The following is a 20,379-nucleotide window of genomic DNA, read 5'->3' as shown; positions in this document are numbered from 1 at the left end:
GATCTCTATCCAGGGTCATCAAGTATAATGTTTTGTGGAAATTTAATTTTTATTATATTTATATTTAATAACACAATTTCATATCATTTATTTTCTTTTTAATTAACCTTGAGTTGTGAAATGATTAATCACGATAGAAAGAGTATGTAATTAGTGCCCCACCAGTACTTATCCAAACCCCAGGGGAGCAGTTCTTATCGCTTTTGTTAATAAATAAATAAATAAAAATAAAAATAAGAGTTGTGAAATGATGAATATTTAACTTTTTTTCACCGCTAGGAGGTGTTTTCATAGGTGTTAAAATCACAAATCAAGTTACTACTGTTTAAAATCAATCCTGAAATAGACGCTGTAGTTTTTAACCATGAGCTTCCATCATTGAACCAGACTAGTTGATACTCGTTACTCACTGAGACATGAGCTAATACCTAGCCTTGTTTACAATTTATAAATTTTAAGAAAAACATACCCACTTCCCCAATCATTTAATCTTGTAAGTATAGGGGCTTCAAAAAACCCTAGACACATGACAATATTGAAATCACTAAAAACTTACATAAAACTTGATAACATTTGGTAAATAATTGTTTGTAATAATAGAAAAGAGTAATTTTGCCCTTGAGCTATTATCATTACTTTTCAACTAATTTTCAACATCAAGTCTATTAACCAAGCTCATCAGATAATTGACAGGATAACACCCTTTGCATCAAGTAGCAAGATCTTGAATAACGTAACACACCAAAGAACAAAAAAACATAAGAAATAAGTTCACCCACTGCTTCACATTCCTCTGAATCTAGCAAAATAAAAACCACTAGAATACAGAGCAGGCAACAGAATGGCCAGAAAAGGCAAATGCACAAAATGACATCAAAGCTTCAACGGAAAATAAGAATAATAACAATCAGACTAAGCCCTCAGATGGGGTAGCCTCAACAGGACATGGGAAACATCAAATTCCCCAGCATGGTCTACACAAAAAACATAACCAGTCCCTTCTACATAATTATGTCTCTTCCATGAAAATAAAAGAAAGGCATAGCAATCAAAATGGTAGCGAAAACACAAAAATCATACATAATATAGCAAGCAACCTTGATCGTTCTCAACTGGACAATCTACTAGAGGTGTATATAAGAAACAAAAACAAGATGCCCCTGAAACTTAGAAACACTTCCTGTGGACAATGGATGGCCCAGATTCATCATATTCTGCCTTGGATATCCACATCTGCAACACATTTCAAGCAATACAAATTATCAGAAGAATTAAGCATATAAATCATATTATATCTAATTTGAGATATAATACGAAGACAGGGAGGAAGCCAAGCTGCAAGCACAATAAAGGATGATTTTGAACCAAAGAATAGAAAGGTTAGACTGTAATGTTAGTTGTTAAATGGTTGGTGATAGGTTACCTGCTGGAATGTGCTCAGGGAAGCCAAGATAGAGCCACCAATCCAGACACTGTATTTCCTTTCGGGAGGTGCCACCACCTTGATCTTCATGCTGCTTGGAGCAAGTGCTGTGATTTCCTTGCTCATGCGGTCAGCAATGCCCGGGAACATTGTGGATCCACCACTGAGAACTATGTTGCCATACAGATCCTTCCTGATATCCACATCACACTTCATAATTGAATTGTAGGTCGTCTCGTGGATACCAGCAGCTTCCATACCAATGAGCGATGGCTGGAAAAGAACCTCTGGGCATCTAAAGCGCTCCGCCCCAATGGTTATCACCTGTCCATCCGGCAGCTCATAACTCTTCTCAACAGCAGAGCTGGTCTTTGCCGTCTCAAGCTCCTGCTCAAAGTCGAGAGCCACATAAGCAAGCTTCTCCTTGATATCCCTTACAATTTCCCGCTCAGCTGTGGTGGTGAATGAGTAACCCCGCTCAGTGAGAATCTTCATAAGGGCATCAGTCAGATCTCTACCAGCGAGATCAAGCCTTAGGATAGCATGAGGAAGGGCATAACCCTCATATATTGGGACTGTGTGGCTGACCCCATCACCAGAATCCAGGACGATACCTAAATCAATGGACACAATCAGCTGACTCCAGAACAATAACAGTTTTACATAATATGCCTTCAACAGTGTTTCATGGATTCAAAATACAGCATTTGGCTTATGGATAACTACTGTATGCTTTCTTACCATACAAAAACTTCACAAACAAATTATCAGTATAAATCATAGCTCGCAAAGGGAATGCCTGCTGAAAGCACAGGTCTGGAATGAAAGCCGCAATTGACTAATGTAGAACTACTAGGCAAGTATAAAGACATAAGACATTTAAGATGATCTAAAACCAGCATTAATGTCATTCATAATAATATTCAATTCCTTCTGCTCAGATTTGCTTCATATTCTCACAATATAACTGAGTTTAGTTTTCCCTTTTTTTAGAAAAAAAAGGTTGCATGTTGAGTCCCATCCAAACCAGTATCATTATTCTGTTTGCGTGTAAAATTTTCACCTATTACCACAGGAATATTAACCAATTAACTTACACACTATACACAAATTGCTTCAGTTCGGTTCCTAAAGCTGCTGTGAACTAAAACATACAGGATAAACATATCTAAAAACCAATAGAGGCATACTAAAACTATCTTATAAAGAACATGCCATCTTTTTTACTGTGTTTGATTGTCTTTGTAGCCTTATGTGTTGCTTTCTATTTATTGTCCAATATAGGATTGGTTGGTCTCAAGGCTTGAGTTCCTCCAAAACTCAACTTTCTAATGTCAAATTGACTCAAACATGCCATAGCAAGCTTATGAATTGGGTTTCACAGGCTTTTCCAGCAAAATTTACAGAACGTCTAGGGAATAAAATTCAGAAGTAAGACGAGAACTAAAATGCAATTTACACCACAGACGAGCAAAACTAAGGGGTCCATATATCTTTTTTAGATTTGTACTTAGTTTACTACTACTACTACTACTACTACTACTACTGTAACAAGTATCTGACATCCCTGAATATTTGAAGATTTAAAAAACACCCATCCTACTGAACAGCCAATTAGTATAAATCATGTAATCCTCAAAATTAAACCATAAATGTGTAGGATAGAGCATCATAATCTGGTAGGTGTGTAGAGAACACAACTAATATAATGGTGGCAGATATTGAAGAATGAAATCATATAACCACTGAACCAAAAAAAAAATCAAAATGAGCTTATCTAATCATAAGAAACAGAAAACAAGATCAAAGGATCATGCAAAATTACGAGCAAAAGCCTTCTGGTCAAACAAAACCAACTACGCTCTAAATACCTGTGGTACGGCCACTTGCATAGAGAGAGAGGACAGCCTGAATGGCAACATACATTGCAGGGACATTGAAGGTTTCAAACATGATCTGAGTCATCTTCTCTCTGTTGGCCTTAGGATTAAGAGGGGCCTCAGTGAGTAGGACCGGATGTTCTTCTGGGGCAACACGGAGTTCATTGTAGAAAGTATGGTGCCAAATCTTCTCCATATCATCCCAATTGCTGACAATTCCATGCTCAATTGGGTATTTCAAAGTCAAGATACCCCTCTTGGATTGAGCCTCATCGCCAACATATGCATCTTTTTGTCCCATTCCAACCATGACACCAGTGTGACGAGGCCGACCAACTATACTTGGGAAAACAGCCCTTGGAGCATCATCTCCAGCAAAACCAGCCTGTTAAAGAAAGGAAATCAAATTTCATTGAATGATAATTGTACTCATAATGCAAAGTGTGGTTACTAGCTGCAAGTTCAACAGCGTACCTTCACCATCCCAGTTCCATTGTCACAGACAAGGGGTTGAATATCCTCGTCAGCCATGCTCTTTTAAAAACTGTCTTCAAACAAGCCAGCAGGTTAGAAAACACAAAAAAGACTCCAAACTAGCTGATGTTGTTTTCTAACTAGGAAGTTCCGAGAATTGGGGATAAAACAAGAGTAAAAGCACAGGACGCTATCAGAATCGTATAGCTGATATGAAATTATTGCAGTGCATATACCAGGATATACTTGCATGATAATCAATATTTTAGATTTCAAAAGACTTGCCCATAATTTAACACAAAGGCACACAGACAGAATATATTGATTATGAAGAAAGTATAGTGTTTCATGTAAACTATCTCAATTATCAGATTCGTACTTCTAAGAAAGATAAAATCCGAAACAAAAGAATACTTTCTAATTAACAAAAGAGACAATAGTAATAGTTAGTATGATAAAAGAAATGCAAAAAGAAAGTCTTTTGACATAAAAAAAAAAAACTATTTGAACTCTGAAATATATTAGATGGGGCAGGCCAGGAGTGCCCTTGGTAACATACACAATGGTATTTTCACTTCTATCAAATGTTCAAATACATGAGCTAAGTAAAAGATAGGGCCAGCTATCTAAGATTTTCTAACAAACATGAATATCTCAACCCACTGAATACTTGAGAACACAGCACACACAGGCACACAAAGTTCTACATACATTCGGTTCAACTACAGCATTATATAACATGAATCACCAATATTACTCCGCATTGAACTATATAAACATCAGACAGAATCTCAAGTCAGGCATCATGTCAACCCAAATGAATTTCCAGCATGCAATAAGATGCATTTTCCCAACCAATATCACTGGTAAACTTGTGAAGCTAAGATCAGTTTCCACTAGTATCATATGGAATCCTAAAACAATTACATTTTTAACATAAGCATTGCTTCCTCATCAAGCAAATAAAATTTCAAACATTCTATTGCAGCACCAACATTTACTTTCACAGGAATCAAGCTCAAGGTATTCTTCTAAATATCAAAGATTACACCATAGACTTCAATTAAATCATTCCAACCCATCAAAACCCTAAAAAAATTTTTTTTAAAAAAAATAGAATTTAATCAACAATAAGAACAATGGAGTAAGGATTTATATTCATCAACAAACTATGGAACCAAAAACCCTATGATTTATTCATCAAATGCTAGCCCAAAAATGAAATCTCCATCTACAAATCGAAAGAAATCCCTTTTCCAACTCATCCACAGACCAAAAGTCCATATAATCTCAAGATCTAAAAATCAACTAGACACCGAAATCAAAAACCCCAAATGAATTGATAAAAATGCCAAAAAAATAAAAATAAAAAAAGAAGCAAATCCCACGATCAACATCCCAAGACACAGATAGGCAACCATGGAGGATGGACAAACACACACCTCGTGGCGATCGAACGATGATGTTCTCCGAGCTGGAGCGATCGAAGAGAGACTCTGAGTGAGAGAGAGAGAGAGGAATTGGTTTAGATAAAGGCGGCGGAAATTAAATGCAAATGAAACGCAAATGAAATGCAATGATGATGATGGTCTGATAAATAGACGCCTTCTTTTTGTAACTTTAGTTTACTTTAGTTCAATTTAAAGAGGGTGGGAAGGCGTGGGTTTTGGGAAAAAAAGGGCGTGGTTTGGAGAGATTCTAGATTGTTCCTCTTTGAATGAGAGAGGAGGAATAGCTATCATTTTGTCCCTTTCTAGAATTCATGGGAGTTATAAACCTTTTATGTCAGATATTTATAATGTACTAATTGATTTAATTAATGTTTTATTAATTAAATTTAGGAAAAATTACTTGTTAGTTCATAAAACTTTTTAGTTATCCTTAGCAGTCATTCTGACAAAATATTATCCTCTGCAATCCTTCTTTTTTACAACCAGTTTCATTTTATCCATCTTGTCACCTTTGAAAGTTTGAATTTTGTTCAACAATATAGTAATTTAAATAGATTCGTCAAATAGTAAACGGATATACCAAAAAACAAAACTAAAACTAAAGCTGATCTAAAAAAAGGAAATCAAGTAACCAAAATAAAATAACAAAACTAAAAATTGAATGTGGTGTAAGAATAATCGAGGTTATCTAGCCATTGAACTTAAAAATAATTCTGGAAAAAATAATGGATTTTGAAGAAATTTAAAAAAATCAAAGGTTTTTTTTGGCTTAATAGTAAAGTTGTTTAGACTTTTTGAGCAATTCCTCTTAAATTTAATGGTTAATATTCTCTGTGATATTTTATTTGTGCATAATTGTTAGAAGCAACTAGCAAGGGGTAAATTTCTCTTTTGAAGGAATTTAAAAAAATTAAAGGTATTTTTGACCCGATAATAAAGTTGTTTGGACTTTTTGAGTAAGTCCTCTTAAATTTAATGGTTAATTTTCCTTGTGATATTTTATTTGTGCATAATTGTTAGAAGCAAGGGATACATTTCTCCTTGAAGGTATTATTATTATTATTATTATTATTATTATTATTAACATTAACTTTTTTTGGTACTTTTAAAATATTTAATATCACTGTCTTTTTACATGTGAGCTTCTTATAAATTATTTAAAAAAATAAAAATACTATAAATTTATAAAATAAAATAAAATTTTAATTTTCATGTTAAAGACTAATATTAAATATTTCAAAAAAATATAATATATATAAAGCAAAATAATGGACTAAAAATATTAGATATTAACCAAATTAGATTCATATAATTTTTTTTAATGCAAATTCAACTAAAATAGAATATGGTTTTTTTATTATCCATCCACCATAAGTTCTATAAAAGAATAAACCCTTTTGTGAAAGTGTTTTTGTTTTTATCTATACAAAAATTCGAAATGAAATAACTTGCTTAAGAAACATGATTATTACTTTATATTTTTTATAATTAACAACAAACATTCATTATTCATCATTTAAGAAAAATATAAAGTAACTACAATCATGAAATTAACACCTCAATGCACATATATATCTTTAATTTACATGTCTCCCATTGTGTGAGTTTTGGAGTTACATCTTAGGTTTTTTTCAAAATGAACATCCTCTATAAAAGCTACCACTTCAACTAATACCATTTATAAATAAAATATGTTTTTTTAATAAAAAAACATGTATAACGGAGGAAGTAAATAATAATAATAATAATAATAATAATAATAATAATAATAATAATAATAATAATAATAATACAACTAACAGTAACCAATTTGTGCTCATGAACCAACTTGCTCTACATAACCCAGGCTCAGGCCATGAGTAAAACACCCTCACATGGTGTAAACAGGTCGGATCCCACTCGAGTTTTTCAGATCCAAATACATCCCAAATACAGGAGTTCAATTACACACAGACTCAAAGCTTGAATTAGATCTGAATTAATTAAAATAGTTTATTAATGAATTCTAACTCCAAAAAACATTCTACTAACATTAAATCCAATCAAAATCCAATTTTTAAGGACAATTTGGAACACTCATATATATATATATATATATATATATCCACAAATTAAAGGAGGACCCAACCTCAACCTAATCTAATGAACCATGGAAGGCACAGACTATTATCAGAAGCAGAGGGAAGAGGAAGAAGGGCATCACAGGATGGGAGAATCATCAACATCAAAGCTTCTGTTTCTGCTACTTCTATTGCCAGCAATGGCAGTGGCAATGGTTCCTTGTGCTTGTGCAAGAGTTTGTCCTCTATTTGCAAGTTGCCAAAGGCCACTGCATCAAGATCAAATGGTTACTGCAAGTTTAAGGTCAATGCCAACACCAACAACTCCTATCAAGATCAAACTCCCTTGTCCACCACCACCATCACAATCACCACCAGTCAACCACCATCATCAAGCTAAAGATGATTAGTAAGAAATAAGAAGTAAATGTTTTATTGATGTATTTGATGTACTTACCTTTGCAATGACCAACTTGCTTTGGATATGTAACTTTCATGAATGGCTTACACGTCACGCCCCAGCCCCAAATCCAAAGCCGGCCGCATCCAACAAGGCTGAGCCCTACTAGATGCAAGGCCTCAGATCTCAGATCTAATCAGAGTCAACACCAACAGACAAAACATGGAACAATAGTACAGAAATACAAACAAAATAACTGTGAACAAACATAATCGAAGTATGAGCTTTAACAGCTCTACAGATACACAAAATGACACATTTAACGGTTTAAAACCAAAATACAGACAGAATACAAATCTCCCTCAACAGATAACAACTACGAGGTATACAACCTCAATGTTCAGTTACTAAAAAAAAAAGCCAACTACATAAAATAAACCCAAGTACATCCCAATCCTAAGCATACTCTTCACCTGAAAAAGGAAAACCACGGAATACATGAGCCACAAGGGCCCAGTAGGATCGCAAAATAACAAAAAATACAAGATGACTGCAGAAATAATAATATAAAGACAAAAATACAATAATATAATCAGAATACCAAAAATAATCAAAATACAGAAAATACGTGAAAACCAGAAGTGTACATCTCCCTGACTAATAGACAGAATATCAACAGCCGAGGCCGGATCTTCGACTGTGAAGTCGGAACAGACAGAATATCAACAGCGAGCTGGGATCTTCGAATCGTAAAGTCGGAACGCATGCAATTTCAATAGCGTGTCGGATCTTCGATCGTAAAGTCGGAACAGCATGAATATCAACGACCAAGGCCGGATCTCGCATGGAATATCAACGAGTGAGGCCGGATCTTCAACTGTGAAGTCGGAATAGACAGAATATCTATAGCCGAAGCCAGATATTCGACTGTGAAGTCGGAACAGACAAAATTTCAACAGCCGAGGCCGGATCTTCGACTGTGAAGTTGGAACAGACAGAATATCAACAGTCAAAGCCGGATCTTCGACCGCAGTCGGAACGGACACGCATGTCCGGTAGCGCTACTACAGAAAACATGTGCACATGGCTAGGACTTACTCCTCCTAGCTGGGCAAATTGCCAGAAATGGAGATGTACAAAATACCACAGAAAAATACAAACAAAATGCAAGATAAATCAATTTCTAAAATAATAAATTTCAATAAAACATAATAAATAACACTCAGCAAAATAATATAAAAATACACATAAATAAATTTCCAAATATCTAAATAATTTTCAATACGAGAAATACATAGTTATACGTGTGCGTGAGCCTACCTGGCTCTGAACTACATAATTGGGTTCACCAGTTGCAGCGAATTAGAGCTCGCTGTCAGAATCTAATCACCAAAAGAAACTACACTTGGATTTAACAAACTTGAAACGGGTTTGAAACTGGTTTAGCAAGTATACAACTTACAAGACTTATCTAACAACTCTAGTAGCCATGCAAACAAACACAAGATGTGCACAAGATAAAAGCCCACAATTTCACTTAAAAGAAATACTCCCTAAGAATACCATAAAAAACATAATTATACTAACTATCAATAACCACCAATGAGAAAGAAAACAAGCTTTAAGAAGTACTGCAACTCACTTAGACATTAACTCACTTAGACAAGCTTTACTAGATAATGCACTTAAATATCGGATAAAAAACAGACAGAGAAAAAATAAATAAAATAAAATAAAATAAAACAAAAGTGTACATCTCCCTGACTAATAAACAGAATCAACAGCTCAAGGCCGGATCTTCGACTGTGAAGTCGGAACAGACAGAATATCAACAGCCGAAGCCGGATCTTCGACCGCAGTTGGAACGGACACGCATGCCCGGCAGCGCTACTACAGAAAACATGTGCACATGGCTAGGACTTACTCCTCCTAGCTGGGCAAATTACCAAGAATGGAGATGTACGAAAATCGCAGAAAAATACGGAGTACAGACAATGAAATACAGGATAAATCAATTTCTAAAATAATTAATTTCGGAAAAACATAATAAATAACACTCAGCAGAATTGCCAGGAATGGAGATGTACGAAAATCGCAGAAAAATACGGAGTACAGACAATGAAATACAGGATAAATCAATTTCTAAAATAATTAATTTCGGAAAAACATAATAAATAACACTCAGCAGAATAAAATAGAAATACACATAAATAAATTTCCAAATATCTAAATAATTTTCAATACGAAAATACATAGTTATACGGGTGCGAGAGCCTACCTGGCTCAAAACTACGGAATTGGGTTCACCAGTTGCCGTGTATTAGAGCTCGCTGTCGGGATCTAGTAAAGAAAAAATATACACTTAGATTTAACAAACTTGAACAGGATTTAATCCCTCAATGGTTTAGTAAATATACAACTTACGAGACTTATCTAACATCTCTTATAGGCAGTCAAACAAACATAAGATGTGCACAAGATAAAAGCCTACAATTTTACTCATGAGAAATACTCCTTAAAACCCAGAAAAAACATAACTATGTCAACCATCAATAACCACGAATTAGAAAGAAAACAAGCTTTAAGAAGTACTGCAACTCACTTAGACATTAACACAAGCACTTGCATAACTCCAAGAATTTTAAAAAGAGATAGCACCAAAACAAAGCCTTAAATACAAACAATTACAAAGAGGTTCAATCAAAATTTCAAGGATTACAAAAAGAAATTTCAGAGGAAACATTCACCTAGATACAAGGATGTTTAAACCAATGCAAAAGCTCTCCCAACCATCTTATGATACACCAACCTAACAACACAAGAAAAAAACTCCAAACAAGCACAAAGCATAGTGTTTCTTCATCAATTACTCATGAAGTTCAACCAAACAACCAAGATAAAGGGAACCTTGAAGAAAAACAAACTCAAAAAGAAGGATTCATCATGTCAAGCCCAAGAACTAAAGGCATACATAACAAGGAATCAAACTTTGAAAAAAGCTTGAAGTTGTAGATCCGGACTTACCTAAAAGATCCGAAATGGTTGAGAGCTTGAGTAGGAAGTTGTGTTGGAGAAGAAGAGAAGACTCCATTAAAACATGGATGAAGCATCCAACTAGACCAGGTTTTCTCGGTTGTCCAAGAGTGGAAAACTTTCAAGGAAACCTGTGGGGTAGTCTTCACATCCACCATGACCATCGAACTCCAATCTCCATCAAACTAGATCTCCTCCTACCTTAGTCCTTAAAGGACAGAAAGCTCTACTATGATTTTGTAACCTGTATCTTCAATTATAACCCATCAAAACCCTAATAAAATTAAAAACAATAGAATTTAATCTAACAATAACAACAATGGAATAAAGATGTATATCCATCAACAAACTATGGAACCAAAAACCCTATGATTTATTCATCAAATGCTAGCCCAAAAATGAAATCTTCATCTACAAATCAAAAGAAATCCCTTTTCCAACTCATCCACAGACCAAAATTCCATAAAATCTCAAGATCTAAAAATCAACTAAACACCGAAATAAAAAAACAGCCAAAGAAAGAGAGAGGCAACCATGGAGGATGAACAAACACACACCTTGTGGCGATCGGACGATGATGTTCTCCGAGCTGGAGCGATCGAAGAGAGATTCAGACTCCATGGACAAACAGACACCTCGTGGCGATCGGACGATGATGTTCTCCGAGCTGGAGTGATCGACGAGAGACTCAAAGAGAGAGAGAGAGAGAGGGTTTAGATAAAGGTGACCGAAATGAAATGCAAATGAAACGCAAATGAAATGCAATGAAGATGGTGGTCTGATAAATAGACGCCTTCTTTTTGTAACTTTGGTCTACTTTAGTTAAACTTAAAGAGGGTGGGAAGGCTTCTATTTTGAAAAAAAGGGCGTGCTTTGTAGAGATTCTAGATTGAAAGAGGAGGAATAGCTATCATTTTGTACATTTCTAGGAATTTATGGGAGTTATAAACCTTTATGTCATATATTTATATTGTAGCAATTTATTTAATTAGTATTTTATTAATCAATTCAAATTGTAGCAAATTAGGTATTTAAAGCAATTAAATTTAAGGGAAAATTACTGTTCACCCCTCGTAATTTTCAAAACTTCCCAAAAACCCCTCCTCTTTTTAGCACCCCGGACTGATGCTTCAGTTAGTGTTTAACTTCCCTTTTACCCCTACTGGTTCACTCGAATGGGTCCCAGTGTTGTGAAATCCCATTTTTGGCTCGAAAATGGTGGGAAAGGAAAGCGCCAAATCACATCGTATTCAACCTTTTCGAGAGGGCTTTTCGCTTGGTTTAACGTTTAAATATTTTTACTAATATGTTTAATAATTATCATATCCGTGTAATACTTCCCATCTCCGTTTAACGTTGTCTTTACATGTACAACTATTCATATTAACGTGTAAATCCTCAAAGTCTCTGCGTAAAACGGTGATCTTTTTCGTTTGATCCGAATTCTTTGGCCGGTGTGCGTGGCGGTGGCGAGGTTATGGTATCCCGTGCGTAAGAATTAATGACGGCATTAAAATTTATGACGCGGTAACATAATTTTCCTAACAATCGTTCGTTCTCATCGATCGATGTCGGCCATCGTGCGTTTAACTTTTTTTCTCGGATATGAAGAGTCGACTGCTTGTGGAATTCACACCATAAATAAAGCAGAAAGAACCCTCCCCGATGGACTAACCACTCCTCGTCAGTCCTCATCATCCTCCTCCTCCTCCTCCTCGTCCCTCCTCTTCCCATGGACAACCACTCTATCTCGAAAGGATGTTTCGTGAACCTTCTTCCTTATCTTGAGAATCGTTTAGCGCATGATCACGCAACAAGTTAAACTATCTTTTTCACTGAGTCGAAATGCTCTCATAATTGCTCGAATGCGGAGGATTCTTCGCTGATTGGGTGGCAGGCGAAGCGATTAAGCGAGCATTTCGACTTGGGTAAGAAAAAGAAATTTTTTCACGTATTTCGTGATTGCGGAGGATTCTCTTGAGGAGGGAGATCGAGAAACATCCTTTAAAAGCGAGAGGATCCTTCGACTTGAGACTTTCTGTTACCATTTAAGAACATTACGTCGAGTGTACTGACTATTACGTTTTGTGTTTAACTATCAGGATCTTCGTTTAAGTCCGACCATGACACATTGATTAATAGTCGTTTTCATGAATGTGTGTTGTTTAACCTTTTTAATGTTGTACGTTATGCGAGGTTGAAGTTGATCGCGCATGTTATGCAGACCGTGTGATCGTTCGAATGTCTGAGACACTTGTTTCGATTATCACGGTCGAGTCGTGAGTGTCAAAGTCCGAGCGGACGTTGTAAATGTTATGAAACGTTGTAAATCTTTTATAAATAAAAGCGAAACAAGCTTATTTGACTGTGAACTTACGAAATTTAAACATAGACCTAGTAAAAAAACAAACAATGTGGGAAACAAAAAGAACGTCATTGTAAGCAATAGAAAAATACGTAAATATGTTTAAGCAATGACAACGGTGTTTAAGAAAAAAGTTACACTTTAAACAATGACAACGGTGTAAACAATAGAAAAAAGTTAAACACTACTCAAGTTACTCTTTTAAACAATGACAACGGTGTTTAAGAAAAATACGTAAAGATGTTTTAAAGCAGGTGACCCGGGGAGGTACCCATCTTCATCGCTGATGTCGGTGAAAGCATTCAATTTAAACAATAACATATTATTTAAATGATATAGACTTTTAGTTAAACAATTAACCGTTATTTTTAAACACTATATGTATCTGTTTAAACATAAAAAAAGCTTGAGCGTTTACACGAGACTCATGTTGAGTTGAGAACTTTCATTCGAGCGATGACATATATGTCTTCCTCAGCGACGAGTGACATATATTTCCCTTTTTGCCCTTGGGATGGAGGGAAAAAAATACCGCCCTGATCACATCACGTCTAGTCTAACCTCTATGCATACATGCTATGCACTTTTTGCCTTTCCATTTGCTTGTTTGTTCTTTACATCTTCTACTTCTTCTTCTTACGTCTTCTTTTTGTTCTTCATTTCATTTTGGTTTTGATCGATTTGGTTTTCGATCGATACATTATGGAGAGTTTTTGTGGTATTGCTAGATTCGACGGGGAGGGAAGAGTGCTAATGTTCACGGCTCGGACTTCTTGGGAGTTGGTGTTAGGCGAGATATGTGAGCGATGGGGTCTCGAAGTTTCTCTTGTCGGGGGTTAAGTTCATCACACCGGATGGATATAAAAGCGGTTTGCCCTGATCGAAAAGCGATGTTGACTTCCAGTGGATGTGTCACGTCCATTCCATCTTCAAAATGTCTTGTAGTTGATATTGTCGTCGGGGCGAGAAAATGTGCCGTTCATGAATCCTAATGAAAAGCGAGGTTTACTCGTTGTAAGTTCCTTTTCTTTTTAATTATTCCGGTTATGCAGGGGTCGATTATTGTTTAAATATGTCCGATCATCTGGTCAACATATTATACTAGTCCTTTACGTTATTAGTTAATTGCTTAAGTATTTAATTTAACGTTTAACTATTGTCGTTATCGCTTAAACATTATACTCTCCGCTTAACATATTGATCTTTTTCATTTTGGTGAAGTGTTGGCGAGGGGAATTCGGATTCTGCGAGTGCTCCCATTCATCCCCATGGTGACCACTGGCGGTGTGGGATGTCTTCCTTCCTCGTCGGGATCGTTCGAAGTGTTGTCGTTGGATATCGACAACGTTTTGGCGGTGTCGAACATTTCGGGGATGTACTTGAAATCATGCGATCAAAAAGGAATTTTGACTTGAATTCATAAAGAGCGAAAACACGTCGATGTGTGGAATGCTGCTGCTGGATGGTTGTCGTTGAGTGCCTATCATGCATCAAAAAGAGTATAACAAAAAAATACTTTCGGAATCAAGACAATCGACCCGTCACACACTTGCGGTGGTGGCATAGGTTCGGCGTCACATCCGAAAAGCGTCGATGGGTTAGCGCACGCGAGTGATTGAAGCTCGAGGACCGTCCCTTGTCTAAGGCCATCGACATTCGGGAAGGACATGTTGCGGGAACATGGTGTCCACATACCATACAAGCGAGCTTAGTTGGGAAAAGAGCATGCCGGGTGGTCCTCGACTGACGGTGACATCTCCGGCTATGATTGTTTGCTTTGGTATGTGGATAAGGTGGGTCGAGACAAATCCGGCGGCGTTGCGATCGTGGAGAGAGCGGTGATCGTTTTAAAGCGTGCATTCTTTTCTTTCGGTAGCGTGTATTGTGGGATTCGAGAGGGCTGCGTGGCAGCTGCTTTTCTCGATGGTACCCACCTCCTTGGAAAAATATCGGGAGATGCACTCTTTGGGTGCACGGGGAAAGATAGTAACAATGGTTTTTTTCCACGTCGCCTTCGGTATAGTCGATAAACCCGAGACCGATGCCAATTGGACTTGGTTCATATCTAAGTTAGGCGATGCCTTATACGAGGGTGGAGATTATCATGAGATAATTACCTTCGTGTCGGACGAGTCGAGGGCCTTTGTGCGCTAATTGCGAAGTCTTCCCTTCTTCGCCACATGCGTGCTCGTCTTTGACATTTGGAGGCCAATTTTATGAAAGCGATGTCCGGACTTGGGAAGGCGTTGAGGGAGGAGTCTTTGAGTCTATATGCTTCGCGTTGCGTGGGCATCCACGGCTAAAGATTTCGATGATACCGTATGAATGAGCTGCAGGCCATATCACCCGAAGCTCATCATCTGGTTGATTAATAAATCGGATATGGCACATTGGTCGAATTATCCGTTCGGAGGTGATCGTTGGGGTGAGATGTATTCGAGCGTCGCGGAGTCGATTCGATGCTTGGATCGAGGGAAGCTCGTCATTTCTCGGGTGGCGAAAATGGTCGACTCCGTAAGGTGCTGCGAATGTTGGTTTACACTTAACATTTAGTATTACCCTTTAAACATTCTCGATCTTTGTTTCATTACACTTATCGACTTTTAAATATTAATCATTTCGTTTAAATAATTACTGATAATGTTTTAAACATGTTGACGATTATTTAACCATCATCTGTCTTTGTTTAACCTTATTTGCCGGTTCGAGTTGATCGCGTGTTATGTAGCCGGGCGTGAAGCGAGCGACCAAATGGGAGAGCTACTTATGCCCGAGACATACATTCGAAGTTAGAGATCATTGTTGAGGACGACCGAAATCTTCGTGTTGGTCGTTGTGTCGATGATCGTTACGAGTGATCGACGATCGCGACGACTACTGTGGATCTCGCCATCGGAACTTGTTCATGTCGAAGGTGGCAAGTTTATGGTATCCTGCGAAACATGCTTGCTGGCGGCAATAATGCGAGCAGACACTCAGCGTACATCGATTTATTAGCGGGTACTTCAGCGTCGACAATTACAAGTGGCGTACAAGGAAGCTATATTCCCCATACCCGACGATGGCGAGCCTTCGGACCCGAAATCGTGAGCTTCGTTTGCGACCGCTTTGTGACTAGAAGCGACCGGGCGGCTCAGGCGAAAAGAGGATCGAGTCATGGCGTTTGATGTCCGCGAGAGTTACATTCGGCACTGCGCGAGGATCCGGTCACGATCGGCGATCTTCGATGAAACGTCGCCGACTAGGCATTGTTAATAAACCGGCGATGGCGGGGAAAGCATTGTGTATTGATGGGAACCTTTCACATTTAAACTCTTACTCTTTACTGACGAATTGAATGTATTTACACGTAGACATTGTTCTTTTTAAGCGGATACTGCTGTAATTTGAAATATTTCAAGCGATGTTTTAAACAATAAGTGCATTTAGTTAAAAGCGAGACGAGTGTTATTTTTAAAGCGGGTACACCGTATTTTGAAATATTTAAAGCGATGTTTAAAGCGATATATAGTATATTTAAACAATGAAAAGTGAAATGTACACAATTACAACGTAAATTAAACAATGAAATAAAACCGAGATGGAATTTAACACCTTTCTGATTCAAAACAAACAAAATTTACATTAAGATACACAAGTCATGTTCTTGAACACGAAAACAATGAATTGAATTTGTCCGATTTACATTTGAAAAATTGAGCAGCTCGGATATCAGGACATGTTATTCAAAAACAAAATTTAACCCAGCTTGTGACGACCCCCCTTTGTCAGTGGACGCACGGTACGCTCCTCCCTCCTTAAGTATCGCGGGTAACATCCGTAGTCCCGAGGTAAGGAACGTCTGTCTGCGAGTGGCCGTAACTTCTCACCCCACGGTAATTGCTCGATAAACCGCGATGGCGTGAGGCGAGCACGATCGGCGCTTCCTTGTTTTTGGCGTGGGGTTTTACGTATGCGTCATGCGGCGGGTACTTTCTTAGTCGCCGACTCGCTTAACTCCATATCGACACAAAGGTCGAATAGATTCACTGTCGAGATATGCAAGTCGAGATTAGAATACCCGATTTAAATACCAAAAGCGGATATTAATCGGACGTAATTAAAGAACTTACCATGTCCAACGCGTCCTTATCGTACCCGGACATGAAGAATAATGCTGTATTCTTGTTTATCATTGTCCGGGGACGACGACATGGAAGTGGCCATTCATGATTATCGGGAGGATGACAATTTGAACTTCATGCGAGGTTACGTGCGGCATCCCCGATCATAGCCATAATTGTGTCGTATGCGTCGTCACGCTTTGGCATAAATAGCGTAGCGATCCGATGATGGGCGCGCCTCTTGTAAGAGATATGGCTCTTTGCTCGGCGACTTTTTGTATGATGCATCTGAGCGTCCCATCACATCATCGATGACCATCTCGCTTCCCCTCAGCAGCGTGTATAATGCATCGGCGTGTGGTCTGGCGACGTCGTTCTTCCACGCGACGGTCTTGAGGTTAAAGCGATATGAGATATATAAGACCATATTGTAAATATTTAAATGATATTATCAATTGTTACATGATATTATATATAATTAAGCGATAAGTAGAAAACTTAAATGATAACATAAAGGTATTAAACACTATTAGGAAATAGTTAAACACTATAAGAAACCCTTTAAACAATAACATAAAAAGCGTTACACTTACCCGTCCATAGAGCGGTTGAGGAAGATCCTCATCGACTCCTGCTCTCGTATTTGTTAAAGACGACTCGAGGCCAACCCATTTCTTTTTCTTCGAATAAAAGCTTTCAGAGCCGATGCGGTCAATTTTTGATTGGCCTTGATCATCTCTCTCGTTGCTCGATTGGGGTCTTCATCGGCATCTTCCTTCGATGCGGGGGACGATGGCGATAGCATCAACTGCGAACACGTCCTTACATGGTTGTTCTTGTTGTGGGATTGTGTCGGCAGCTTGCGCTGATATCTTGTCGGCGCGACGCGGCCAGCGGCCCAGCGGATTCGACGATCTTCTCAGCCGTGGCCATGACAACGAGCATCGTTGGGAGACACACCCTTAACTTGTTCTTGATCTTGAGGATTGTGTCCCATCTTTGATCGCCGATCTCGGCAGCCGGTTCCAGCGGGTCGCGATTTCATCGAGAAGAGAGTCGGCGACCTTCTCAGCCGCGGCAGCGGCCACATCATCTACGATGTCCTCCAGCGTCGTACCCGTGTCATCAGCATGACGGAGACTCGATAGCTGACATCGGCCGCCGATGGTGTTGCTATTGTTTCATCGTCGGCCGGCGGTGGAGCGAGGCGATATTCTCCCTCTTTTTCGCAAGTCTCTTGAATGTGGCCGCCTTGGAATGACCTTCCCGATGATGTCGTCGTCGTCAAATTCCGGCGCCTCGTTACGTCCGGGTGCTTCGATTCTTTTCGAGGGATGGCGCAGCGGTTGTGAACGTCCTTCAGCGCCTCACACGGCGACAAGCCGAGAAACTTCGGTCGTCGATATCTGGCGTGACTGCGTAAGAGTTGCGGTGACATCTTCGCCCAATGTCACGGTGGGGCTCACCGCGGTCGGAGAGGGTTGCCATGGTCGGGGACCGTATCGTTATTGTGGTAGGGGGTTGTTGCGATCTGCACGGGGTAGGGGAGGGCTTCTCGGGCGTCGAGGAATGCGTGCTGGCGTGGTGGGGTTTGGAAGTAGGAGAGCAGGCGTCCCGGTAGCGCCGCGATAGAGGTGCCCTCTCATCCCGCCTTGAGCAAGTGGTTCGGGAGCAGATGGCATCCATCCCGGTCGGTTGGCCCCAACAAATATTTCTTCTTGACGTTCATGGGAACCCGATTTCGGAAACTAACATATGTAAACCAAACAATTTCAGTGAGATCATTCATTTTAAACTATAAAAAAACTATATTTAAGCGAGTGTTTATATATTTAAAGCGTTATAGAATATAATTAAAGCGGAGAACAAAATATTTAAAAGCCCGGTATGAATAATAGTTAAAGCGGTAAATACTAAAGTTAAAGCGCTAAATAAAATGTTTAAACATTAAAGACTTATGTTAAACATTGTCCATGATTTATTACCTCTTTTTCCATCGAGCGATGACAAGCTCGTTTCTCACCGTCGCTTGCTTCGGTAAGTACTTTTCACCGTAGCGCAAGCATCCTTGGGATCTTGCCGAAACGGACTTTCTTCCCCGTTCCGGTCACTCAGTAAAACCGGGACGTTAAGCGCGACCGAGCAACCCTTAATGTACCACTGTGTTGAGTCTTCTTCCCGGGCAGCATCTATCTTGCGCTCGAGGCGGCTCGCTGGAATATCCTCCATAAGCCAGCTATGCGTCGCTGCGCCCATGCGTATCGCCCGCATGGGTCGGTAGATCATCGGCGTAATCAACGATCCGGTTCGGAACCGAGCGTGATGTATTTGGGAAGAGGACTGTCCCCATGAGAGTACACCGTCGGGAGTTTGACAAAAATTATCTTCTTCTCCCTCTACGTCGAACAAGTTGCACTGAGTGCTCTTGATGGAGTCTCTGTGTCTCTCGTGAGGTCTTTGATAGATCACCGCCGCTCGAGCGGCGACTGGTTTTCTTCTTACGAAAGACCAGCTGCGTCGCCATCGCATACGCGAGACCAGAACGAGGGCCACATCTTGAGGTGCGAAACTCGTGAGGCTTTCCCCGATCCACGAATTTATTGAGTGCGACCATCGTACTCTTTGCAAAAGAGAATCGAGAAGGGCCTCTCTTGGTATATGGCTTCTAGCTCGATGAGCCGCATGAGCGGTGTCCGGTCGAATAATCTCCCGATGTCGAGGGGTCATGTTATTTTTTTCAATTCGACTAAAGTCTCCACTCACGGGTGTCAAATAGCATCGGCCGTTAACTAGGTTGACGCACGTAATCACAAGCTGCGACAATAACAACACATTCAACATGCAATATTGACAAAAGTTTAAGCGGAAATATAAGGTTTTTAAAGCGGTAAACTCTCGGTTATTAAAGCAGAGATATAAAATGTTAAAGCAGAGACCCATTTTTTTAAAGCAGAGACGAGAATACTTAAAGCAGAGACAACAAATGTTAAAGCAGTAACATCTCATTTTCTTAAACGTCAACCCTCGTTTGTAAAAGCTGCAACTATATCAAACGAAAGCGGAAATGTACATTATAAATATTACACAAATCATAACAATCGAAAAAACTAATTCGATAGTGTATACATACGAAAATGAAAAACAAAACAAAAACCCCAGTGAGAAATCTCCCCTGCAGACTAACAAAAAC

The 20,379-nt window shown here is 38.8% G+C and overlaps 1 protein-coding gene and 1 long non-coding RNA gene across 3 annotated transcripts; both read right to left on the bottom strand.

Moving 5' to 3' along the window:
* Positions 1–842: 842 nt before the first annotated feature.
* LOC120283987 (actin-like) lies at positions 843–5,330 on the bottom strand. 2 transcript variants are annotated; one of them, XM_039290812.1, is made up of 5 exons: positions 5,220–5,330; positions 3,778–3,851; positions 3,295–3,688; positions 1,424–2,037; positions 843–1,233 (listed from the first exon to the last, which is right to left on the bottom strand). In XM_039290812.1, exons 2-5 carry the CDS (start codon positions 3,832–3,834, stop codon positions 1,168–1,170), a joined length of 1,131 nt encoding a protein of 376 aa, XP_039146746.1. In that variant the 5' UTR covers positions 3,835–3,851; positions 5,220–5,330; the 3' UTR covers positions 843–1,167. The 2 variants fall into 2 exon arrangements, with proteins under 2 accessions (XP_039146746.1, XP_039146747.1); XM_039290813.1 differs by having other exon boundaries at positions 3,778–3,847; positions 5,218–5,327.
* Positions 5,331–7,928: 2,598 nt separating this feature from the next.
* On the bottom strand, positions 7,929–11,438 carry LOC120249857. Its single transcript, XR_005532895.1, has 4 exons — positions 11,279–11,438; positions 10,713–10,965; positions 9,967–10,028; positions 7,929–8,161 (listed from the first exon to the last, which is right to left on the bottom strand). It is a non-coding gene; the product is annotated as an uncharacterized LOC120249857 (long non-coding RNA).
* Positions 11,439–20,379: the final 8,941 nt, after the last annotated feature.

Source organism: Dioscorea cayenensis, chromosome 19, assembly GCF_009730915.1.
Source record: "Dioscorea cayenensis subsp. rotundata cultivar TDr96_F1 chromosome 19, TDr96_F1_v2_PseudoChromosome.rev07_lg8_w22 25.fasta, whole genome shotgun sequence".
Classification (NCBI taxonomy): domain Eukaryota; kingdom Viridiplantae; phylum Streptophyta; class Magnoliopsida; order Dioscoreales; family Dioscoreaceae; genus Dioscorea; species Dioscorea cayenensis.
This window is presented reverse-complemented; position numbering and strand designations above follow the sequence as displayed.

What these genes read in the sequence shown, in the direction of transcription:
- LOC120283987 (XM_039290812.1), bottom strand. Translation starts at nt 3,834, where the DNA reads ATGGCTGACGAGGATATTCAACCCCTTGTCTGTGACAATGGAACTGGG. An exon ending in ATGGAACTGGGATGGTGAAG is followed by an intron (nt 3,689 to 3,777) that starts GTACGCTGTTGA and finishes TTTCTTTAACAG; the next exon opens with GCTGGTTTTGCTGGAGATGA. An exon ending in TGCAAGTGGCCGTACCACAG is followed by an intron (nt 2,038 to 3,294) that starts GTATTTAGAGCG and finishes CCATTGATTTAG; the next exon opens with GTATCGTCCTGGATTCTGGT.